The sequence below is a fragment of the Phlebotomus papatasi genome, chromosome 2, assembly GCF_024763615.1.
Source record: "Phlebotomus papatasi isolate M1 chromosome 2, Ppap_2.1, whole genome shotgun sequence".
NCBI classification, from domain to species: domain Eukaryota; kingdom Metazoa; phylum Arthropoda; class Insecta; order Diptera; family Psychodidae; genus Phlebotomus; species Phlebotomus papatasi.
Window position 1 is genome coordinate 5900339 of NC_077223.1, and position 21490 is coordinate 5921828.

Sequence of the window (21490 nt, forward strand, 5' to 3'; positions counted from 1 at the left end):
CCAAAACAACACAAATGATGAGGTTAGTTTTAACGTCAAATGCAACTCCGAATTTAGCTTCGAGCGCTCCGAAAATGTTTGGGACAATTTTGGGACAATTTGAATCCAATCCAATTCGATACGAGGGGTCGTATTGGATTTGCCGTTTATATCGAGAAAAATTAAACAAATCCCAATCTAATACGGTGATGTAAATGGCCTCAATGCCTTTGTTCTCGGCGACTTTGACAGTCAGAATACTCGAAAGGGTACACCATCATGTAAGGCTCAAGTTAAGTAAAGTGTAAAGCTTTCTTTTAATCAACACGTGTAAACTATCCTAAAGCTTTACCATGTTTTGCTTTCATAAAATTTAGAAATAAGGTATGAAAGTTTATACTGTCATATCTGTTACCTCTGTTTTAGAGGAATTTGGGTTTAGTTGATTCTCCTTGCAGAATTTGGAAAATTTCACAAGGCAGGTCTCAAACAGGGACTCCACGCCTTGAAACGTGTTTGCCTTAAAAGCTAGAGCCAAGTCATCCACGTACAAGAAGGCTTTGGACACTACCTTGCCGTAGGCCATTTTTTGCAGTCACCACAGTCACCACCTGCTTTTCTAACCACGGAACTCAATAAAAAATCTACGGTTCTCTAAAAGAACCCCAATCATCTATGCGAGGCTGTAGTCGTTTGTCAAATTGTAGATCTTTGAGAGAAGGATTCTGTGGTTAACTGTGTCAAAGGCTGCCGAGAGGTCAACGAAAGCAACACCTGTGATTTTGCCTTCCTTGAAACCATCCTCAATAAATTGAGTGAGGTTCAAAACTTGACCGGATCTGGATTTCCCAGAGCGGTACCCAGCTTGCTCTACGATCAGCTTGTCCTCTACAGCAGGTGCAATCCTTTTCAACAGCATACTTTCAAAAATTTTGAAGAGAAGTCGGGCGGTAGCTTCTCGGAACGTTGACATCATTTCCGGCCTTTAAAATTCGTCGGTTGCGTCTACCTCTGGTCGTATCTGCATTTCTTTTGTGTCAGCATTTCACGCAAGAGGGGACGTCTGTATTGTAGCTTGCACCGAATGCAGATACGGCAGAGATAGACGCAACCGACGAATTGTTATCAGATGAGCTTTTCACGGATTTCCTTCTTCCAGCGGCTGCTACAACGGATCAATTTATTGGAAACGGTTGATGGTGTGCAGAAATGCTCAACGGGTTTTACTCTCTTATCGAGTTGCATGTTCATTACAGAAGAGATCTTCTTCAAAATCCTAGTATCCCCTGGTTACGTCTACATATTTTGAAAGCAATACATGATCGCGATAGGGTTTATAGTGAGTGGAAAAGGTCTAAAATTCAAACTCATTTTTCTCAAAAACTCCTTTGTGCAAGTTAATCAAATGTTAGAGTGTTGTAGTCTAGGCTATGAGGTTTCCAAAAGGTGGCGTGTGTTCGGTGTAGTTATAATAGAACCGGAGATATGTGGGGTGAAAATTCACGAAACTCAAAACGCCATATCGTCAGTTGGATCAGCATTTGTCGTAACTTTCTCAGCGCCTCATCAGCACTTCTTCTAACACTATGGAAATACACACACTATACAAGAAGTGCTGATGAGGCGCTGAGAAAGTTACGACAAATGCTGATCCAACTGACGATATCTCCGGTTCTATTAGACCGATTTTGACGAGTGAGACCGCAAATTAAAGGTCTTGGAAAGCGTTACAACTTTCTAAAACATTTGAACTTCGTGGGATCAACACCAGAGGCGCCACAGTCGAAAAACCAATGACTTTTAATTAAATTTATTTCACAAAATCAGTATCAATTTATTACAATTAATTCTTTAATTAAATGTAAAAAAAAACAAAGGGGCATCATTCCAGAAAATGCTTAAAGTTCTCAGAGCTTCTCCGCAATTGTTCTAATGGATCTGAACTCCTGCTTGGGCACAGTATTTGTTGAGAATTTCCTTGGGCAGAACGGGCAATTTGTTGAGGAGCTGCGGAATCATTCCTGGCTGTGCAACTGATGCTTTTGCTAAATTCTGCACCAAAAATATCCTTCCGTCCGTCACTTCCGGATACGGATCATTGACTTTGGGTTGGGCATAGTTGAGCTGGGAGTAGGCCACTTGATATCCTGGTGTATCTTCCACTTCAATAAAATCATCATCGCCTCCTCCAGAGCCCTCAGTCTGAGCCTCGAAGATTTGCAGGAGGGACTCCAGGAGGCGTGGCCAGAACTGGACATAGGGTTCATTCACCATACTTGGACATTCACAGAGAATCTTGGCGATCCCTATAGCTACAATCTTCTTGTCTATGTCCGTGGATACTCGATTGAGTTCTGGAATGAACACCCTATCCAGAACCATTCCAAACATCTGAGCCTGAATCTCATCGATCATCTGCACAAGATTCGCACTTCCAATTTTGCCAGCGTAGAAACTGAAGAAGATTATCAATCCGCGAATGTACTTTGTTGTTTTGGAGAGGCTAAGTCGCTGGAAAAGTAGGACAAAGATCTGCCTGAGGCTCTGTTGGAGCTCCTGCATGGGATAGTGCAGGAGAAGGGTCTGCAGGAGATAGAATCCTTCGTGATCATTCGACTTTGAGGCGATCATCTTCTGAAAAACTCCCAGAACGGCATTTAACTTGCTGTATGCTACAATTTGCCCCGATCCCTGTCTTATGTATGCACAGATCAGCCGGATGAGCGGTGTTACATTCCCGGGACGGTCCCAGAGCAACGGTGATAGGAGGAAAGGGAACAGAGCCATGTAGGGTTCTGGAATTTGAGAAACTCCCTCCCTCATTTCCAGCAACAGCGACAGCAGTTGAAAAACATACGGGATGAACTCTAGGATATCCTGCTGCAGAATGGCCTGGAAGATGGGAAACAGTGCCTCTTCGAAGGACTCAACAGCACTCGCCTGAGCCTTGCACACAATCTTTATCGACAGCGACAGAGTTTCGAAGAGGTAGTGATTGAAATGGGGCTTTGAGGGATTCTTTGAGACAACTGTGAGAATTTGTGTGAGACGCGGAAGTACAATGGAACCCATGAAAGGTAGACCGGCCTCCTGCAGAACCGACGTACTCCTCATGATGGCCTTCATCACATACTCATTCTCCATCGAACCGGCCATCTCTAGTGCCCCAAACAGTCCACTGAACAAATCTCCAGCCAATGGAGACAGTTCTGTGGCTGTTACTGGAGACTTCTGACCAGGGATTCGGATCATCAGGATTTTCTCAATGGCACAAGCAGCATAGCTGTGCACAACGACACTCTGGGCCTGAAAGGTAAATTATTGGCATTTGCAATACTGTGAAACGCCTATTCTAGAAGAAATCATGGGACTTTACATATTAGCCCCGTCTTAAACTAAAGGTCACGCCTCTTTCTAATGTTGACCTCTATAATGTTTAAATGAAATCTAGTTGAAAGTGAGGTTATGCTAAGCATAACCTTAAAAACTTATTCAAACTTTTGAGGCTCATAGACAGAAACTGAACCTTGCTTAAGATTTACAGTATTTCAGAACGTTAGAGTGCCTTATTAAACCAAAGTTGTAGCAAAGAAAAGTAACATAGGGCTAGAACTGCGACCTTGTAATAAGGAATAACCAATTTTTGAAGCTCAATTTAGATTAGATTTCAAATATTCTGAGCAATAATCGACATTGAGTCATTTTCTCATTTAGTTACGACTCGACAATTTTTAGGTTATGTGCATCCTAACCTCAAAAAACACGATATTTTTTAATATGGTAACCTAAACTGTCTCTCACAGGATTTTTTGTCAGTAGTTTAGTCAAAAAACTAAGGAATTGTCTTCGGTAATCTTCATATAGTTCAATATTGCTTAGAACGCCGAAGAATTGCCTAGAATGTTTTCTGGCCGGGGTATTGTTCCAATCTGTTTATCATCTTATCAGTTTCTCTAATGGGCAAAAGGTAAGAGAAAGGTCATACTATAATTTCAACATTTGAACGTCCACCGGAAGTCAAGGACCATCATTTTTTACGGTATCGACCTCCGCGATGGCAAATTTTCGCTTTCCTTTGGTATTTTTGGACTATAGGGTCAAAATGAATAATAATGTGCATCGGGAAAGTACACAAAAAATCGGTTACAAATAGTGAAGAGTCCAATAAGCCTGGGAACCATTACAGAAATCGCGCGTCAAAGAAGATTAGTTAAAAAAAACAACGTGTCGTTGTTGATTTCGAGCGCACGTTGGCCCCCACGAACAGCGAATGCAAATTCTTCTCCAAAAGGGCATTTTGTTGGTCAATGTCATGCCTAAAAAATATCAGTGTCAATCCTCTGAAAGCAGACCTTTATCTTGAAACGATATTCGCGAGGCAGTACCAATTTCATATATTTGGTTAGCATATTTTGTTCCAAAACTTCTGACCGACTCAGCAAAAATATGCTGAAAACTCTGCTTTTTTAAGATAATTGTGGTCGATATAGCTTCTCGTCAACGGTTAAGTCATCTGTAACATATTTGTTCCAAAAATTTTCGGTGTCCGTGGACGAGGTAATATTTTAAACTTGGGGAAGCTTTTTGTTCCCATTGTCGGGAATAAATCCGTGTAAGTGATTTCGTCTTACAGTTAAGGCTTATACTTCAGTCGAGATGGATTTCGGTGGCGAAAGTTCATAAGAAACATCAAATAAAAATCAACTTGAGAGTGTTTTATACAGACGCGTGCATAACGAAAAGGGAATCTCGAATTAAAAAAGTGAAACCAGCACGAAAATTGCCACAAATTTGGCGTCCTCCTCGCTTCAGTGACGGATGACTGAGTGTGAGCTATTTTTTGGAACAAATTCGTTACTAATATTGATGATCTTTTTGAGTCTAGTAAAATGAACAAGATTGTGCCAAAAATTATGGTGTCCGTGAACGAATGGTGCTGACCGATTAGCATATTTTTGCTGAGCGATTCAGCAATAACATGCTGAAAACTCTGCTTTTTAGCTGAGATTCTTTACAATCTCAACTTTTGGGGTCACAGGTGAAATCCAACCTCGTCAGATCAGGCTTAAATTTTGGATGTACGTTCCGTCCCATCCAGTGTACTAATACTTTTGGAGAGAAAGAACGGAAAGAGATATCTACATGCGGTTTTCGGCAAAGGTTAAATGCGATTAAATCCACGATTTTATAACACTCCCAAATTTTGTACTCTCAATAACTCAGCCCCTATGGCATCGATCGGGCTCAAACTTTAGTATGTTATAGCTGCGTCTAAGAGATTTCGATTAAACAAATTGAGGTTCCCGCCCCCCCTGACCCGATCTAGAAAGGGTCAAAATTTCAATTTTCAAATGGACATATCTCCGGATCTAATTATCAGAATTTGAAAAATTTTGGCGTTTTGGAAAGCTCTCGTGGAGCACTACAACCCTTGTGACACCCTATTCCGCAAATTTAATCGAAAGTCTAATTAATCGAAAATTCGATTTTTGAAAATTTAATTAAAAATATTTCGGAAACTAGACGATGCCTTTTCTTTAAATTTTAGTATATTGCAGCTAAGGTCGAGACCTTTCCAACGTTGAGTCGCACTCCTCCCTCGATGTCCCCTGACCCGAGCTATAATCCAAAATGTCTACAAACATAACCTCGCCTTCTTACCTTTGGATTATTACCTCCGTTTTTTCTGATTGTTCTTACAAAATATTGCTCTAAATTTTAAGGTTATGCATAACCTAACCTAAAATAAAACCAGGCTATCACTCAACTGGAATTTTTCTAAATCTTTTTCAATTTTCAAATCTTTTATTTCAAAATTTTGAGTGACATTACCTGAAGCATTTTTAATACGGTTAACTTTCGCTTAATATTTTTGTCGAAGCAAATATGTTCTAATCCGGTGTAGGGTGGAGTAAGTACTTTTGGCCACTTTTAGGCTTCATGTACTTGTAATTTTTATAATCTTTATATAAATAAAATGAAATTTTGTACAAAGATACCTTAAAGCCGTTTCTTCCTAATAATCCAAGAGAACTCCCATTTTTTTTTGGATATTTTAGTGAAAAATGCATTTTATGCAACTACACTCAGTCCCGGCATTAAGTCCTTCGGGATTATGCACCTGACGGAATTATGCACACACAATTATGCAAATTTGCCTACCATCGGGAGTCAATTTATGAAATCATTTTTGAAATACGCCTGAATGCATACTATGGTGCGACGCGGGAAATTTGAAAACATTTTGCTACTTTTTCAGAACAAAATTTTAATTTCTTTTTTTTAAGGTATTTTTTTTTATTAGTCTAACCATTTATTGAAGAACTCTGGCCATGTACTGTTTGTTAATGCATTTATATTGTTGAATTAGTTGAAACATTTGAATCTTTTTGTTTGAACTACTTTTATCGACTTTTACTCTCTGCGCGAAATTCGTTCAACGGTCAATTTATTCAAAAGAAAGCCCCTGTAGGTATGCAAATTTTCTCGATGCATAATGCCATTTCGCGCGTTTTTTTTCGGTCCCGAAAATGTGCATAATGCCGGGATCTAGTGTATGCATGTTTCAGTACTTTTGGCCACTTTGTAAGCACATTTGGCCACTTGTTTCCAATAGAATTTTAATAAAATAACAGAAGAAATATCTCTCGAAAACTTTCACAAATACGCAGCACAAGTCCTATTCTTATTTAACACCAATTTTATGTGATTATTAGAGTATTTTAAACGACTTTTTGCACATTTCCTATTTTATATAAAAATAAGTCAAAAGTCACGATTGTTTTTATTGAAATCCGCGGGATGTGCCACGTGTAAGATGTATGGGAAAATGAATGGCCAAAAGTACTTACACAGCCGAAAAAAGTAAGCTCTTTTAGCCACATCCGATTTTCATTTAATTTGTTAGAAAATTTTATTAAGGATGATATCACTATAAAATTTAGTTAATTAAGAAATGGACTTTCATTCAATAACATCAAATACTTTCCTCAAAAATATCAAATAATGCAAAACAATTTCTTTTAACATTAGCAAGTTTCTTAAGAATCCCATGTTTTTTTTAGTGTTTGTTTACCTTGTCGAGAATTTCTATCAATAACTTAGAATTAATCAAGTCGATACAAAATCAAATATGGTTTTCTGATTCGTTAGATTAGAGGTCAGGAAATAAGACCCATTTTCCTGTTCTAAATAAATTCATAATTGCCCTACAATGTGATTTTACTTTAGGTGGCCAAAAGTGCTTACATGGCCAAAAGCGCTGACTCTACCCTAATTATTTTTCACTGTGACCTTGTTGTGTATCGTTTTAAGGAGGTTAAAAAAAAACTGGGGTGACATGATAACTTATTTTCGATACTATCGACTGTCGATTCTGAAAACTTTAAACGATAGCTCCACTTCCTGTAACTAGTGTTGATATTTATCAACAGTATTATTCTGTTAAAAATCTCTCCATGAATGACCCAACAATCCGTAAAAAGTCGACATTCGCGTAATCTAATAGATATAGATTTATCGATACTGTCGATTCGAGAGTGTCGAAAAGTTATCATTCCACCCCTGGTGCCCAAAAAAATTCCTACGTCATTCTAAAGATGTTTTCTCCTAAAAATTCAGAAAAATTGATTTTTTCTAACCTCTGATTTTTGACATTCTGAATTTTAAAGGATTAATCCGTGTGACATTTCGGTCCGATGGATTAATTTTGAGGTTAAAAATTTAAGCAATCTATATGAAGCTTTCAAATCATTTTTTGTAGTGGCAAAATTATCGAAAATAAATTCTTTCCCACATGGTCTTGAATTTTTGAAGTTATACTTAACATAACCTAAATCTTTTCGAATTTATTTATTTTTTTTGCTAAATAAGAGGCTCAAATTGCATATCTTCCACGAAATGTGTGGAAAAAATTATTAATGTAACCGATATTGATTTTTTGTCAAAAAGAAAAATGTTCCCGAAAAAGGTGCACGGAATAGCCCGAACTCCCCTAAAAATTTTTAATCTTTGGATTGAATTTAATGGACTAACCTGCAAGTGCCTGATGATAAGCGGCAGACAAGCAACGACACTGGACGTCTCCAGGCAGCTCCGGAAGCTGATCAGGAATTTCAGGGCGTCTGCCTTGAGCACAGGCATCTCATTGACATTGCTCCTCTCCAATTCCGGAATGATATGCTGCTGGCAGAATTGCGGCAGGGGCACGAGTTCTGACGTTTGAGTGACTCCGTGCCTTTGGGTACTTCCGCGGGAAGCTAGGGAAGTGACCAGGAAGATGGCAGTATCCTTGGCCTTCCAGTTGGCTTGGGGATTTTCTGAGTGACGCGTGAGGAGGACCTGGAGGTACTGACTGAAGATCTCAAAAATTTTAGCCTCGAACTTCTGCGAGAGGATCTTGACCAGGTCACAGGCTGCCCGTCGGCGAGTATCAATGTCTGATCCTTCGATATCCCGCCGGATGTACTCTTCCGGATTGTCCTCGAAGAGTTCCTCATCGGACTTCCGGAAATCCATATTGGGGATGATGACTTTCTCGCAGATACTGGCCAGGACATTGGGATCCTCAAAGAGATGCCTGTAGTGCGTACGATCTGCCACAGTTCCCAGGAAAGTCAGTGCATGAGAGACGAGTGTATCGTACTTTGTCTGGATGCCAGTATTCACCAGGAGTTCCCAGACAGCTGTCACGAATTGTGGCATAAATGGGCTGAATTCTTCGTCGTATTTCTGGGCGTAGAGGCAGAGATTTTCACAGATTTGACTCTTGAGCTGTTCCAGAACTCCAGCATCTTCATCATCTGGCGTTCGCAGCAGAGGAACATCCGTGGTGAGCATTTTGTGGAAGCTGGGCATCCAGGTATTCATGTTGTCCTCGAAGAATTCCGGAAGATCCTGATAGTTCAGGGAATAGAAGACTTTGCACACAAGTACGAGGGATCCATAAATGACCTTTAGGGCTTGCTGATTTCCCGCATGAGTCGTGGCAAGATTCATTGTGGCCACCAGGAGATCCGTCAGAGGCTTAGCCAGTTTATCCAGGACCAACTTAATTTCCACCCAGAGACTCTGACTTTTGAACTCATACCGATACCTCTTGAACAGACTGTGGCCAGTCTGGAGAATCCCATTGATCACATTGAAGTCTCCAGTGGCAAATTTTTCCACCATCTCATCAATCAACTGTGGCCACTTGTCCGGAAAATCGTACTTTCCAATGATACTCACAGCATCGCTCAGTTGCTTCTGCGTCGCTGTTGGACTCTTCAGCATCAGTGTCACAATCAGCGTCTTAATAGCCGTTCGATCTGTCTCATGGATTTTGTCCGGCTTACCCTCTTCCGGATCATAGTACCAATTCCTCTTTACATAATTCTTAAATGTCACAGATCCCGCCACCCGGATAGTCATATCCAAATCCTCCTTGTCGATCAGGTGCAACAGCAGAATCGGATAGTTTTGATTGCCCTCCACACCCTCCAAGAACTGCTCAGCTGAAGAAAACAACAAAAAGTTACCAAAAAAAAGTCCCCCAAATAATCAAATTGACCATAACCTTACCAGGGCGTCGGATGTTTGGGTCCGGGTTCAGCGTTTGCTGCAAGTACTGAGCCAAGAGGCGAAAATTCTCCTCATTGAGATCCATGATGGTTCTAGGTAAACTTTTACAACTCACAAAATATGATGAAATACGTGGAAAACAAGGAAAATATCACTTTTCTGCGATGAATGTCGCGCTTTCTCAAAAACAATTGCAAACTGCAAGAAGTTTGAGCCGGAAATTTTTCGGAAGGCGCGCAAATGTAATACCCGGCAGACAACATCAACCACACTACCCGGCCGTAGCAGTACGCTAGTACGTAGTACGCATGTGTATATCCCGCATAATCACATTATTTTTTTTCTATAAGATAAGTACAGTACAAGTACAAGCATTTCTTTTTAACACTTGGTAGAACCCTAACTAAAACTGTCACGGAAGGACCAAGTAGCAGCCGCTGCCATTTATCGAATTTTACATAATATTTTGATATTTTTAATTATATTTAAACATTCGGAGCTTTAGTCAGTTCTTTTCTGGTGTCTGAATCAGAAATTTCATCTCCTTGGGTACTGTATCTAAAGATTTTTAACCATTCGATGTTTTCATTTTTATCAGAATGCGGCAGCCATTGAATGTTTCAATTTTTCTCTTATTTTTCAAAGCAAAAATTCTACTTTATGAACAATAGTTAATACTATTAACTATTTTCTATTAACTTTGCTTAACAAAATGGATTTTTAGCTTTGGGAAATAAGAGAAAAATTGAAGCATTCAAAAACTGACGCATTCAAAGGCATGTCACTTTCCCCCATAATTCTTCTCAATCATTTGCAAAAACACTTGTAATTTGTTCTTTTAAGGTCTTTATACACTAACAATCAAGAAAATTACATCTGCAGAACGTCAAACTCCCATATAAAGTGCATATGGCAGCAACTGCCACTTAGTCCTTCCGTGTGCAGTTTTTTGTTTTTGCGATTTATTTATATTAATATTTAATTTTTATTAAAAATTTTATAACGAAAAAATAGCCAGATAAATTCTGCACGCATTCAATCAGGCCTCCAGGCGAAATGACATATTCTTGACTATAAAAAATTAAATTGAAAACTAAATTGGCAGCGGCTGCCACTAGGGTCCTTCCAAGTGTTATTTTCGTATCTTATAAGATAAGATGTCAAATTTTGAATTATAAGATTTTGGTATGCAAGATTAAGGTCTATGTGGTGAGTTTATTTGAACGAGACTACCATGCTAGCTATGAGTGTCATTTAGTTTTCGCGCTAATTTTTCTCTTTTGGAAGCAGAAGGCGGGAAAGAAAACCAGTAGAAAAGTGGAAAATATTTAGTGAAAAAGTTCATTCTGAGGAAACGGTGACCAAAGGAAAATGTTTAAGTAGTTTGAGTAGTAAGTGAAGAATTGTTTGGATTGCAGCCAAATGAAAAACTGGGTGTTAATTTTTCCGCATACCAGCGACGTTTCGTGCTTTATTTGAGCACTTCTTCAGGCTCTGTGCAAGGGAGATATACAATGATTGACATAGAGATTTGGAGTAGTACTTCTTCGAGATCTATAAATCACAATGAAAAGTTAAGTTTAGGTTTTTCTTAATGTTTATTTCTTTACAGAATGAGAGATCTTCAGAGATCAGTGGAAAGTCAATAGCAGGAAGCATTTGTTGTCTTTGCAGAGTGCGACTTCCAAGTAAAGCTTGCACTTCCTTTATCAGAAATTTTCTCATCGGAGAATATGAGGTCACCGGAAAGATTGGATAAGAACTTTGCATAACAGGTGAAGAGGATGCTTTTGCAATGATTCGTTTTGAAGAATAATCTGTCAGGGATTGGGCAAAAATTTCTTTGGAAGTCCGAAGATTATATCAGGAATAGGATATAATTAAATAGTGACGAAAATGTATAGTCTTTTTTGTCCCCAATGATGTCTTTGTATTATTCTGTATTTGAAAATGCGATCAGAAGATGCAGAAATATACTCACAACTTGCACCGATAGCAGAATTACCAAGCTGAGGAAGAAAAAGCCTGAGATAGCGTTGAGAAAAATAATTAAAACACTATTTTCAAAAAAAAAAATATGTTTCATTTTTCAAGAAAAAATATTGTATTCTGACGAAAGATTTCTCAACTTCAAATTAGTTAAATGAGTATTAAGAAAACCATTTCTTAAATTTTCCTTTCGAAAATCACCCATAAACAGACAATCTCGTACTTTGTGGCACCTCTGAAAGTGTCCAATAGTTATGAGACGTTTTGAGGTTGGAATTCATATTTTATAAAATTCACCACTCAGGGTTGCATCGCAAATCTCGTTCATATAAAATCTCGTTCTGAACAGAGCCTGCTAATAAAATTACGAGATTTGACATCTCGTTCATAAAGTTGCATCGCAAATCTCTTAAGTTAATAGACTAATAGACGAGATCTGTAAAGTTGCATCGCGCTGTTAGTAAAGATAAGTACAGTACAAGGTACAAGCATTTCTTTTTAAAACTATTTTTTAACACTAAACCTACCGAGATTTTTATATACAGTGAGCGAAATTCAAATACGGCCAGACATATAAGTGGGTGGTGTAGGTGCTGTATTTCCATCAACTCATCGATCCTCAGCGACAATTTTATCGGCACTGCATCGATTGTTCGATGCATTTTTTCTGCAATTTTTGGGGTAAGTTTTCCTTTTTCTTCTAAATAAACTAGTGAAATATGTTAGCAAAACATTCTAGATGTGTTTCACGAACCTGGTATTATTGTATTGTGTCTTTCCTGCTTCTATTTCGCGAGGAAAAATACTTTGTTGAATTTTTTGAGTGCTCGCCATGTTTAATTTTTTGCTTGGGAATTTATTTTCTTCTGAATTTCTTTAAAAATTCTGAATTTATTGATTTGCAAATGTAATACTCGTTTAGATAGAGTTGTTGTGTATTCACTTGTGTAATTTTTCTAAGTATTTTCTAATAATTTTGGGAGCGTGGGGAGTGAAATATATGCGTAGACAGGCTACTGAAAGTCTCAGCAGATTTTCAGACATTGTGTCTGCCTTTAATCGCAAGAAATTTCGTTTAGTGAAAAAAAAACAGTTTATAACTTTTCTATTTTAAAAAAATAGAAAAAAACCAAAAATGAGCATAGAATACCAAATTGGTGTAAAATGCCACCTTATTCTTTATATGGAGTTGTCATCAGAAATGGACATTTGAATGGTTTATATCACATAACCTAAAAAACATTAACATTTTTTGAGTTGTGTCAAGTTTCGAAAAATCGCAAAAATACACGAAAATGTTAAAATAATGATTGAAAATTAAGTAATATAAAACCTATAATTGTTGCAAAGTGGTACTGTAGAGAAAATTAAGGTGAAAATTCACTTTACGACTTGGTTTTATTTTTCGAATTCCTGTTGGAATTTCACATAAAATTTTCTCGAGAAAAAAGCGCAAAATATATATGAGAATTTGAAAATTTTTACAGGAAAATATTGATATGAGTCCTAAAATCCTTGTCAAATTGCTAGGAAAAAGAAACTTTGGAATTTTTTGTCTATTTAAAAATATATATATATATATGAAAATTACAAGAAAATGGAAAAATATTTGTTGGAAAATTAATTTATGAGTCCTAAAACTGCTGTAGAAGTCTTACGGAACGAATAACTATAGAAAAAATGCTTCTTTGTTGAGAATATCTGCATTGGCATTTTCTCCCAGTTTGGTATTTTACGTGATTTTTTGGTTCGGGCTTTAAAGTGTTAAAATAAATTTTATTCATTTATTCATATACAGTACTGTCTCTCTATATGCAATGCACACTCTCTGTCTATATGCACAGCTTTTGTGTCGGTTGCAATCAAAATCAATTTGTTTACATTTTGGAAAAGTAATAAAAAAAATTATTTTCTTTGTAACTAATTTTTCTTGTTTTTAAATTTTTTAATTTTATTTTTTCTGTCTCATATTATATTTAAAATAACATGGGAAATTCTAGAACAATAAAAAAATGATAATTTATTAAAAGAAAGAAAAAAACCGTTGGGAATTTCAAAAAAAAGTTGTGCATATTCAGAGAGAGAACTGTCAGAAAAAGTACCCAAACCCAAACTGTGCATATAGAGAGACAGCACTGTATCATTTGTCTACGATAAGTGGTACATATCAGTGGTTCAAAGGATTTAAAAAATCTGTGAAAGATCGAAGTATAGTTCCACCGGGTTGAATTTTGAGAATTTCACCACATTACAAAATTCAAATTCACGTCTGAAAAACTTGCAAAAAATGAACATATGTAAATTTGTCAAAAATTCTTTTAATTCGGAACGAACTGTGCGAAAGAGTGGTAGCAATTTACATACGTAAAAAACAACTAGTTTTGATGCAAGATTTATTATCAAAATGCTTTTTGGTCCTTCGATTGTTCCATAACCCAAAAACAAAAATCTACGTTTCCTGCCATAACCATAGAATTTCTTCAATTTCCGTAGATTTGGTGAGTTTTTCAATTTTTTAGGGCATCCCTGAATTTAACTGGCTTTATTCTTGGTCATCCAATTTCGAGAAATTATAGGAAAACCAGTAAAAGAGGAAATAGTAAAGTTTTCTGGTCAAAATAATCAAGAATTCTTTATTGATTTATGAACTTTTTTGCACTTTCACATCCTGGACTTCCTGTCCATTCGTTGGTTCATCTTCCCGAGGCCTCTTGGTCTTTTTGTTCTGATTCCTGACACTCTTTGTCATTGCCGTGCCGCTGATCATGAGCGTTGCTCGAGTTCCTGGTCCCCAGTGAGCCGTTGGGTTTTCGGGGAAGCGCGAAAGGCAGTTCCGTCGACTCTCAGGATTGGCATCGGGATGGATGTCATCGAAATTGTACGAATTCTGGGATTTCTGCTCCAAAATGGCTTTCAGCGGTGTTCCGTCTACAAATCTCTCTGGATTTACGGGATTCTTCTCTGCCCAGCATCTCAGAATATCCCACATGATGCGATTGGGAGCATCAGTTTTCAGGGAATTCTTGTGGGCATGTGAATAGGATACCCGGAAACCGGCATGAAGCAGAGCAGAGCGAAATTTTAACACCGGCATCGTGACTACTTTGATAGTTGAGCAGAGTTTGTCTACGCAGTAGTACAGAGGAATATCCGGAAGTTCTTCCCGGATGACTGTGAGTTGGCCCAGAAGTCTCTTGCTGGTGCCTAAATTGCTGTTCTGAACAGCTTCCAGGAGACTGTCCACGAAGGTGACATCGTGAATGGGATCTGACCAAATAGGACCACCCATGTGATGCCGGAAGCCACAGTGGATGCAGGAAGAGTCCACAAAGGGTCCAGTTGGGATGGCATATTTCACCTGATCTGGATTTTTCTCCGTGGGATTCGGTTTTAACATCCCAAGAGGCTGCAATGTGAGAGAATCACAGCCGGTACATTGGAATACCAGGGATTGCTTGCTGCTGCTCTTTTTGCATTTTACTGGACTTGTGAATACCCGGACAAATACCCGGATGTAAAAGTCTGCAGATATGCTCAAGAGGGGCTGAATAAAACGTCCATATTGCGTTGCATGGCTCTCAAGGCTCCGCAGGAGGATCCTGATGGCCATCTCATGGCAAGCTTTTGATTTCAAGGATATCGAGCCGTATTTCACGAAGCAAGATTCCGGAGAATTGCCTGCCAGCACAGCCATGTCCGTTGCTGTCACTAGCAGCAAACCCCCATCCACAATACTCTGCACAGCCGCATCTAGGAAGCGTGTTGGACATCCATAAGGATCCAGGTCTATCACGGAGAATCTCTTTTCTGGCCTCATGCTCGTGTACATTAGCATCAGGGCATCCGCTTCATTGGGCACGACAAGATTCTCCACTCCATTTCTCTCCACATTCTTCCTGATATCCTGCACGGCCTTCCGTGAGAGATCATTCGCCAGAATTTCCCGAATTCCTGGAACTTCTTTTGCATACCGAATACTTCTCAAGCCCGTTGCAGCGAGAGCTTCGAGGATTCGCAATCCTTCTTCGCATTTCACACCAGGTTGATCTAGAAATTCTTTCTGGGACTGATTTTTAGATTCCTGCTCCTGCCAGAAGAGCCTGGAAAAGCTGGAGAGCACCAGAATACTCACTGAAAATCAAAACAAAGCCACGCGGATTAGACTTTAACGGCCATTTAACGTACATTTTTGAGGAAATACTCACAATCTCTGTTGAATTCCTGGACTGGATTGTAAAATACATGACCGTCACTCTCTATCAATGCTGATCCTTCCCGTATCACTGCCTTTTCCTGGGATTTTCCACTTTCAATTTCCATTTTTTGTTATACCACCTTGAAGAAAGTACAAAATATTCAAACATTATCCAACATTTCCCCTATTTCCCCTCCTTTTCTCTATCCAAGTGATACGTTCAATTTTTATTCTGCGCTTGCTTTGCAGATGGCGCTTTATCCAACACTTAAATTTAAATTATAGCGGATACCGAGTCGGATACTGAAAAATATAAATATTCCATTGAATTTTGTTTTTATTTTTTTCTAAAAACTTATAAATTAAAAAACGAAACATTGTGAGATTATCCTAAATCCTAAAAAAGAGTTAAAAAAAAAGTGAAACTCGCAATTTGTCTTCTGCACATCCCAAATGGACAGTTGCCAAGGAGATGAGAGTCAACAGCGTTTTGTAAGAGTTTACTGAAAATTAATAAATTGGAACTAATCAAAAAGTGTTAAGGATGCCACATCAAGAATTACCATCAGATGAGTGCCTTTCATCATCGGACACCAGTGATTCTCATTTTTCCCTGGAGAGTCGCAGTTCAAGTGCCGGAAGTCACAATCATCTGCAAATTATCAATGAATATGCTAACTTCTTGCCCGAGGAACCACTCTACGAACCCATCGTTTTGCCCACTGAACCCTCCCTGGAGGAGCTGCTGCATCAAGTAACAGGAGCCCAACGCCTTGATACTGTTCAGGAGCTTAAGCTACGTGTAATATCCCACCTGACGAGTCTTCAGCGAATCCATGCTTTTGTTCCTTGTCTGGTGAGCCTAAATCTCGATGGGAGTATTATTCATTCGCTGAGGGATTTGGGATGCCATCTCAATCTAAGGTAATAACACTCCATGAATGGGTGTTTGAACTAACTCGGCTAACGCAAGTAATTATTAAGGACTTATTAGGCGATCTGCAGGAGATTGGCAACCTGACAACCTGACAAATGACTACGGTCTCACAAGGATGATTGGGGTCCTTTTAGAGAACCGCAGATTCTTTGTTGAGTTCCGTGGCCAGAAAAGCAGATGGAGACTGCAAAAAAATGGCCTACCTCAAGGTAGTGTGTTGGCTCCAACGTTGTTTAACATTTATACAAATGACCAGCCAATGCCGTCTCCATCCAAGGCCTTCCTGTACGCAGATGATTTGGCTCTAGCTGTCAAAGCAAACACGTTTGATGACCTGGAATCACAGCTCGAAGCCTGCCTTGCAGAATTTTCAAAATTCTACAAGGCGAATCAACTGAAGCCAAACCCCTCAGAAACATAGGTATGTTGTTTCCATCTGCGTCATAGGTGGGCCAGGACTCGCTTGAATTTAAAATGGGAGGGGAACCTTCTGAAACACAATTTCACGCCTAAGTACCTTGGAGTAACTCTCGACAGAACTCTCACATACAAGACCCACTGCAGTAACGTTAAAAACAAGGTGAAAACAAGAAATAACTTACTGCGAAAATTTGTTAATGCTCAGTGGGGTGCTCAGCCGAAACTGATGCGTACGTCTGCTCTTGCGCTATCATCTTCTGTAGCAGAGTACGCAGCTGAAGTATGGGAGAGGTCCGCGCACTCCAAACAAGTTGACGTCGCTCTCAACGATACCACCCGTATAGTCACAGGGTGCCTAAAGGGCACTCCAGTGGACAAACTCTATCCCTTAGCAGGAATTGCTCCACCACGGGTGAGGAGACAAATCATCTCCAGTAGAGAGATGTCCAAGGTTCTTTCCGAACCAAGGCATTTTCTCCAGGGTCACAAAAAACCAAGAGCAAGGCTGAAGTCTCGCAATAGCTTTTGCCACTCTGTGAAACTACTTGACAAATCTCCGGAGGAGGCCAGACTTAATCTGTGGAAGGAAGTCTTTGCACCAGATTTTGTCGAACTAAGGGAAGGCCTTCCTCCTGGTGGTGACCAAGACTGGAAGACATGGAAGTCTCTCAATCGTTTGAGAAGCGGCGTAGTGCGTTCGAGAGATAACAGGCAGCGATGGGGTTTCTCCAATTGTGACGTCTTTTGTGACTGTGGGGTGATCCAAACCACCCCGTTGCACTTGTGTGTTTGTCGTTTGTCCGTTGTCCTCTGCCCCTTGTGGAGCAGAAGATTTGATGTCGGCAAGTCCTCTTGCCATTGACGTGGCCGGTTTCTGGGCAAGACATACTTAATTTTTTTAAAGCCTCGACACGATTAATAATAATAGTTGCAGGAGACCAGTGTCGAGGAAAGGAAAATACAAATCTTCTCAGATAGTAAGGCCGCGATTCTTTCCATATTGTATTCTATTGTATTTATTTTTCATTACCATTAATAACTTATAATAACTCATGTTAACCCGTCTTAGCGTTAGTGACCAACCTCCAGGGTAAAACGATGGAAAACCCCTTCATAGGTTGTATGGTCAGGTTTACACTTTTACAATATTATTAATTGAGAGTCTGTTCATGAGTGCCTTAATGGTAAGAAATGGGCCTAGCCATAATAGCTGTTTGGCCGCTGTGCACAACAAATTGTTGTAATTAAAAGAAAAAAAACAAGAAAAGAAATAAAAACATGAATTATACAAATAATAAATGACATCAAACAGTGAGCCACAAATAAAAGAAATATATAAAATTTAAAGAATGAATAATACAGAGCATCAGAAAGTGGTTCCGGATCACGGGCGCAAAGCCGAACCCCAAGCAGTTTAATTAATAATATCTGGTTAGAAAGGAACATGCGGTCTGCTCTTGTTTCCGAAATACCAGGAGCTGTTAGAATCAACTTCACAGATATGTGAGGTTGGACTACACTGGATACCTGACACAGTTGAATTGGAGGCAATGAGAAAGCAGACCGCCTAGCTGTTGCGGGAGCTAAGATTGCTTTTATTGGACCTGAACCAGTATCAGAGCTCTCCTCACAAATGAGGAAGTCTATAATAAGAGAAGACACGTTAAAGGCCCATCAAACGGACTGGACCGCGACAACTAACTGTCGTGTGTCCAGCTCAATGGGCTGCCAACATGTAATGAGACTGAGAAGAGATTATACACCTTGTGTATGATTGCCCAGTTTGGCTCCGTTCAGTAATAACCTTTCGAAGAGACAAAGTCACTCCAAGCACTCCAAAGCTAAGCCAAACCTATTCGAAAATCTTCCGGAAGCTTAAAGTGCAAGTTCACGTACGTACGTATCCATTGGAGAAGGCCCACAATAAGATGGCAAAGTCCATTAGGACTATGAAGTAGCGGTCTTCTTAATCGGATTCCAAATATATATAAACCAACGATTGAACGATTGAACGTTCAGTTCAGTTCACCATCACTCAACTATCTATTGCTATTCATTTCCACTCGGATGCCACAGTCCCTAGTGGTAAAAAACCGAGAAGGAGTCTTAGTTCTCGACGTAGCAGTCCTCCACGAGAATGGAGACGGACTTGCTAAGAGAGAGGAAGACAAAGTGACAAAGTACACACCTCTGCTATCCACCGTCCGCGAGGCATACGGAGCAGCTTCCGTGGTGGTACTGCCCATCGTAGTGGGCACCAGGAGAGCAATCCGCCTGGAACGGTACCTGGATGTACTATATGCACCCGGAAGCTTTCAACCGCGCCGTCTCCATGATCGTCCTCTGTTGCTCCATTGAGTTGCACTATCGATTCATAGAGATTCATAGAGAGAGACCTGACCTCGACCCTTTGTAACGTCCTAAGTTATGTATTTGCCGTACCTGTTGGCCAGAAATTTTAACTTAATTTATCTGTGAACTTGTGATGCGATTTCATCGTGTTGTTCTGTCTTATCAGGCCCAAGGGTTTGGGTTGGGACCTGTGGTTTGAAGTGAATCTCGGCGAACGAGGACTAGCGAATAGGAAGCACTGTAATGTAGTGTCAGAAGACTGTGGCCCTCCTGCAAAAAATGGTCCCTACCTCGGTAGAAGAAAGAGGAAAATCCGAAGCACTTGTAATTATAGCTTTAAGTACCAGCAGCTTACCCTGTGTTAGCCGGGATTCTACCTTGTGTTACCCGATTTAAGTAAAGCAAGTAATCATCTTACAGGCATCTCAATGTCAGTCGCTGTGGCTTGAGGACTCTTGATGGTACAAGCTGCCTTGTGACTCTGGAAGAGTTAATAGCTGATGGGAATTCAATTGAATTTGTAGAGCCATGCTACAATCTTCCAATTTTATCAATGCTCAGCTTGAAAGATAACAGAATTGGAAATTTTGAGGCTGTTGCATTCCTGGCCCTCTGTCCCAAACTGCGCAATTTGAATCTGACCGGAAATCCCGTGGAAACCTACAACAACTACCGCGAAAGAATTAAAGAGTGCGTTCCACAGTTGCGAACATTGGATGGATCGCAGCTTCATCCTGATCGCTGTGGCAGTTCCTCATCTTCAGAGTGCTACAGTTCCAGCTTGACTAGCCCAGAAGAGTCATTAGCTGTTGAAAAAGCCGATCCGGACATTGCAGAAGAGGCTCTGGATCAATTTGAACAGTTACCTAGAGTGAGACCTTCCACAGCAGGGACTGCAGGTATAACAAGATAATCTTAGAAAATTTTCAGTTCAATAAACTGAATTGTTTTTAAATTAAACACCAGAAAATCGTTCAGCGAATTCGGGAATAGTATCTGGAGCTCCAGTCTGTGGTAATATTATTTCCATGATCAGACGTCAGAGAAAGAAAGCCGCCTGGGGAGATTCTGAAGGGAGTACTGATTCATCGAGTTCTCGAGAATCACCACAACTCCTTGCAAAATCCTTTCCAATGCAGCTTCCGCAGAGTTCTGTTGATCTAGAACTGGGAATTTCTGGTACTCCGAGAGAGAGCCAAGATACAAGGGTGGATACAACTGAAACTCTTTTGGCAGCAGCCAAGAAATGGAGGCAGAACCATCAGAAAACTAAGGCATCGCTGCAGAAAAATATCAGGGAATCTGATTAAAAAGAAATAAACCGAACGATTGTGTAGTGGTTTAATCCCATTTATTTTGATAATTAATTAAGAAATAGCCTTGTCCCAAAGTACTCCTTTCCCAAACATTACCCAGAGGCCCAGCCCAATACAGGCCCATCGAAATCAGAAATCGAATCAAGTCACAAAAGTTTGTTACAAATCTGATAGATGGCTCATCGGATATCGATACACCAGAAATGCAAGAACCGTTAATACTGAACAAACGTCAAATGAAACTTGTACGTCAATGGTCAAAACGTTACCTGAACAAACTTATTTTGACGTTTATTCGATTGCAAACGGGGTCTTGCACACCCCTGTGATACACTGTAAAGAAAGAATTCAGTAGCACGTGGTTTATCGATATCAGCCGATACCGTTATAATTTAAATTTGACACAATTCAGTAAAAAATATCCGGCTCGTAAAAATCATTTTGATAAATATTTTCCTTATGATATTTCAGTAAATATAAAACCATAAAAAGGATTATAATTTAATAATTGGTGTAAACAGACGGGACAGGCAAAACTTACAACAATTGCCGCGAGAGGGCAATTGGGACAGATGAAGACGTATGAAAAACGAGCGACTAATGGCCTCTACACACTAGAGAAATTTATGTCCATATTCAAAAGTTTTTTCTACACAAAACGTAGGGGATTTCCTTCAATATGTACATAAATTTCTTTAGTGTGTAGAGGCCATAACAGACTTGGATTGGACGCCAAAAAGA

At 39.5% G+C, this 21490-nt stretch overlaps 3 protein-coding genes across 3 annotated transcripts; 1 reads left to right on the forward strand and 2 right to left on the reverse strand.

Moving 5' to 3' along the window:
• Positions 1 to 1773: 1773 nt before the first annotated feature.
• Positions 1774 to 9771, reverse strand: LOC129802250 (exportin-2). The gene is made up of 3 exons (XM_055847932.1): positions 9541 to 9771; positions 8014 to 9473; positions 1774 to 3285 (listed from the first exon to the last, which is right to left on the reverse strand). The coding sequence occupies exons 1-3, from the start codon at positions 9623 to 9625 to the stop codon at positions 1909 to 1911; spliced, it is 2922 nt and encodes a 973-aa protein (XP_055703907.1). The 5' UTR covers positions 9626 to 9771; the 3' UTR covers positions 1774 to 1908.
• A 4363-nt stretch (positions 9772 to 14134) lies between these two features.
• On the reverse strand, positions 14135 to 15897 carry LOC129802251 (tRNA (guanine(26)-N(2))-dimethyltransferase). The gene is made up of 2 exons (XM_055847933.1): positions 15735 to 15897; positions 14135 to 15660 (listed from the first exon to the last, which is right to left on the reverse strand). The coding sequence occupies exons 1-2, from the start codon at positions 15847 to 15849 to the stop codon at positions 14171 to 14173; spliced, it is 1605 nt and encodes a 534-aa protein (XP_055703908.1). The 5' UTR covers positions 15850 to 15897; the 3' UTR covers positions 14135 to 14170.
• A 124-nt stretch (positions 15898 to 16021) lies between these two features.
• LOC129802252 (leucine-rich repeat-containing protein 49) lies at positions 16022 to 20828 on the forward strand. Its single transcript, XM_055847934.1, has 3 exons — positions 16022 to 16648; positions 19854 to 20332; positions 20400 to 20828. Exons 1-3 carry the CDS (start codon positions 16269 to 16271, stop codon positions 20741 to 20743), a joined length of 1203 nt encoding a protein of 400 aa, XP_055703909.1. The 5' UTR covers positions 16022 to 16268; the 3' UTR covers positions 20744 to 20828.
• Positions 20829 to 21490: the final 662 nt, after the last annotated feature.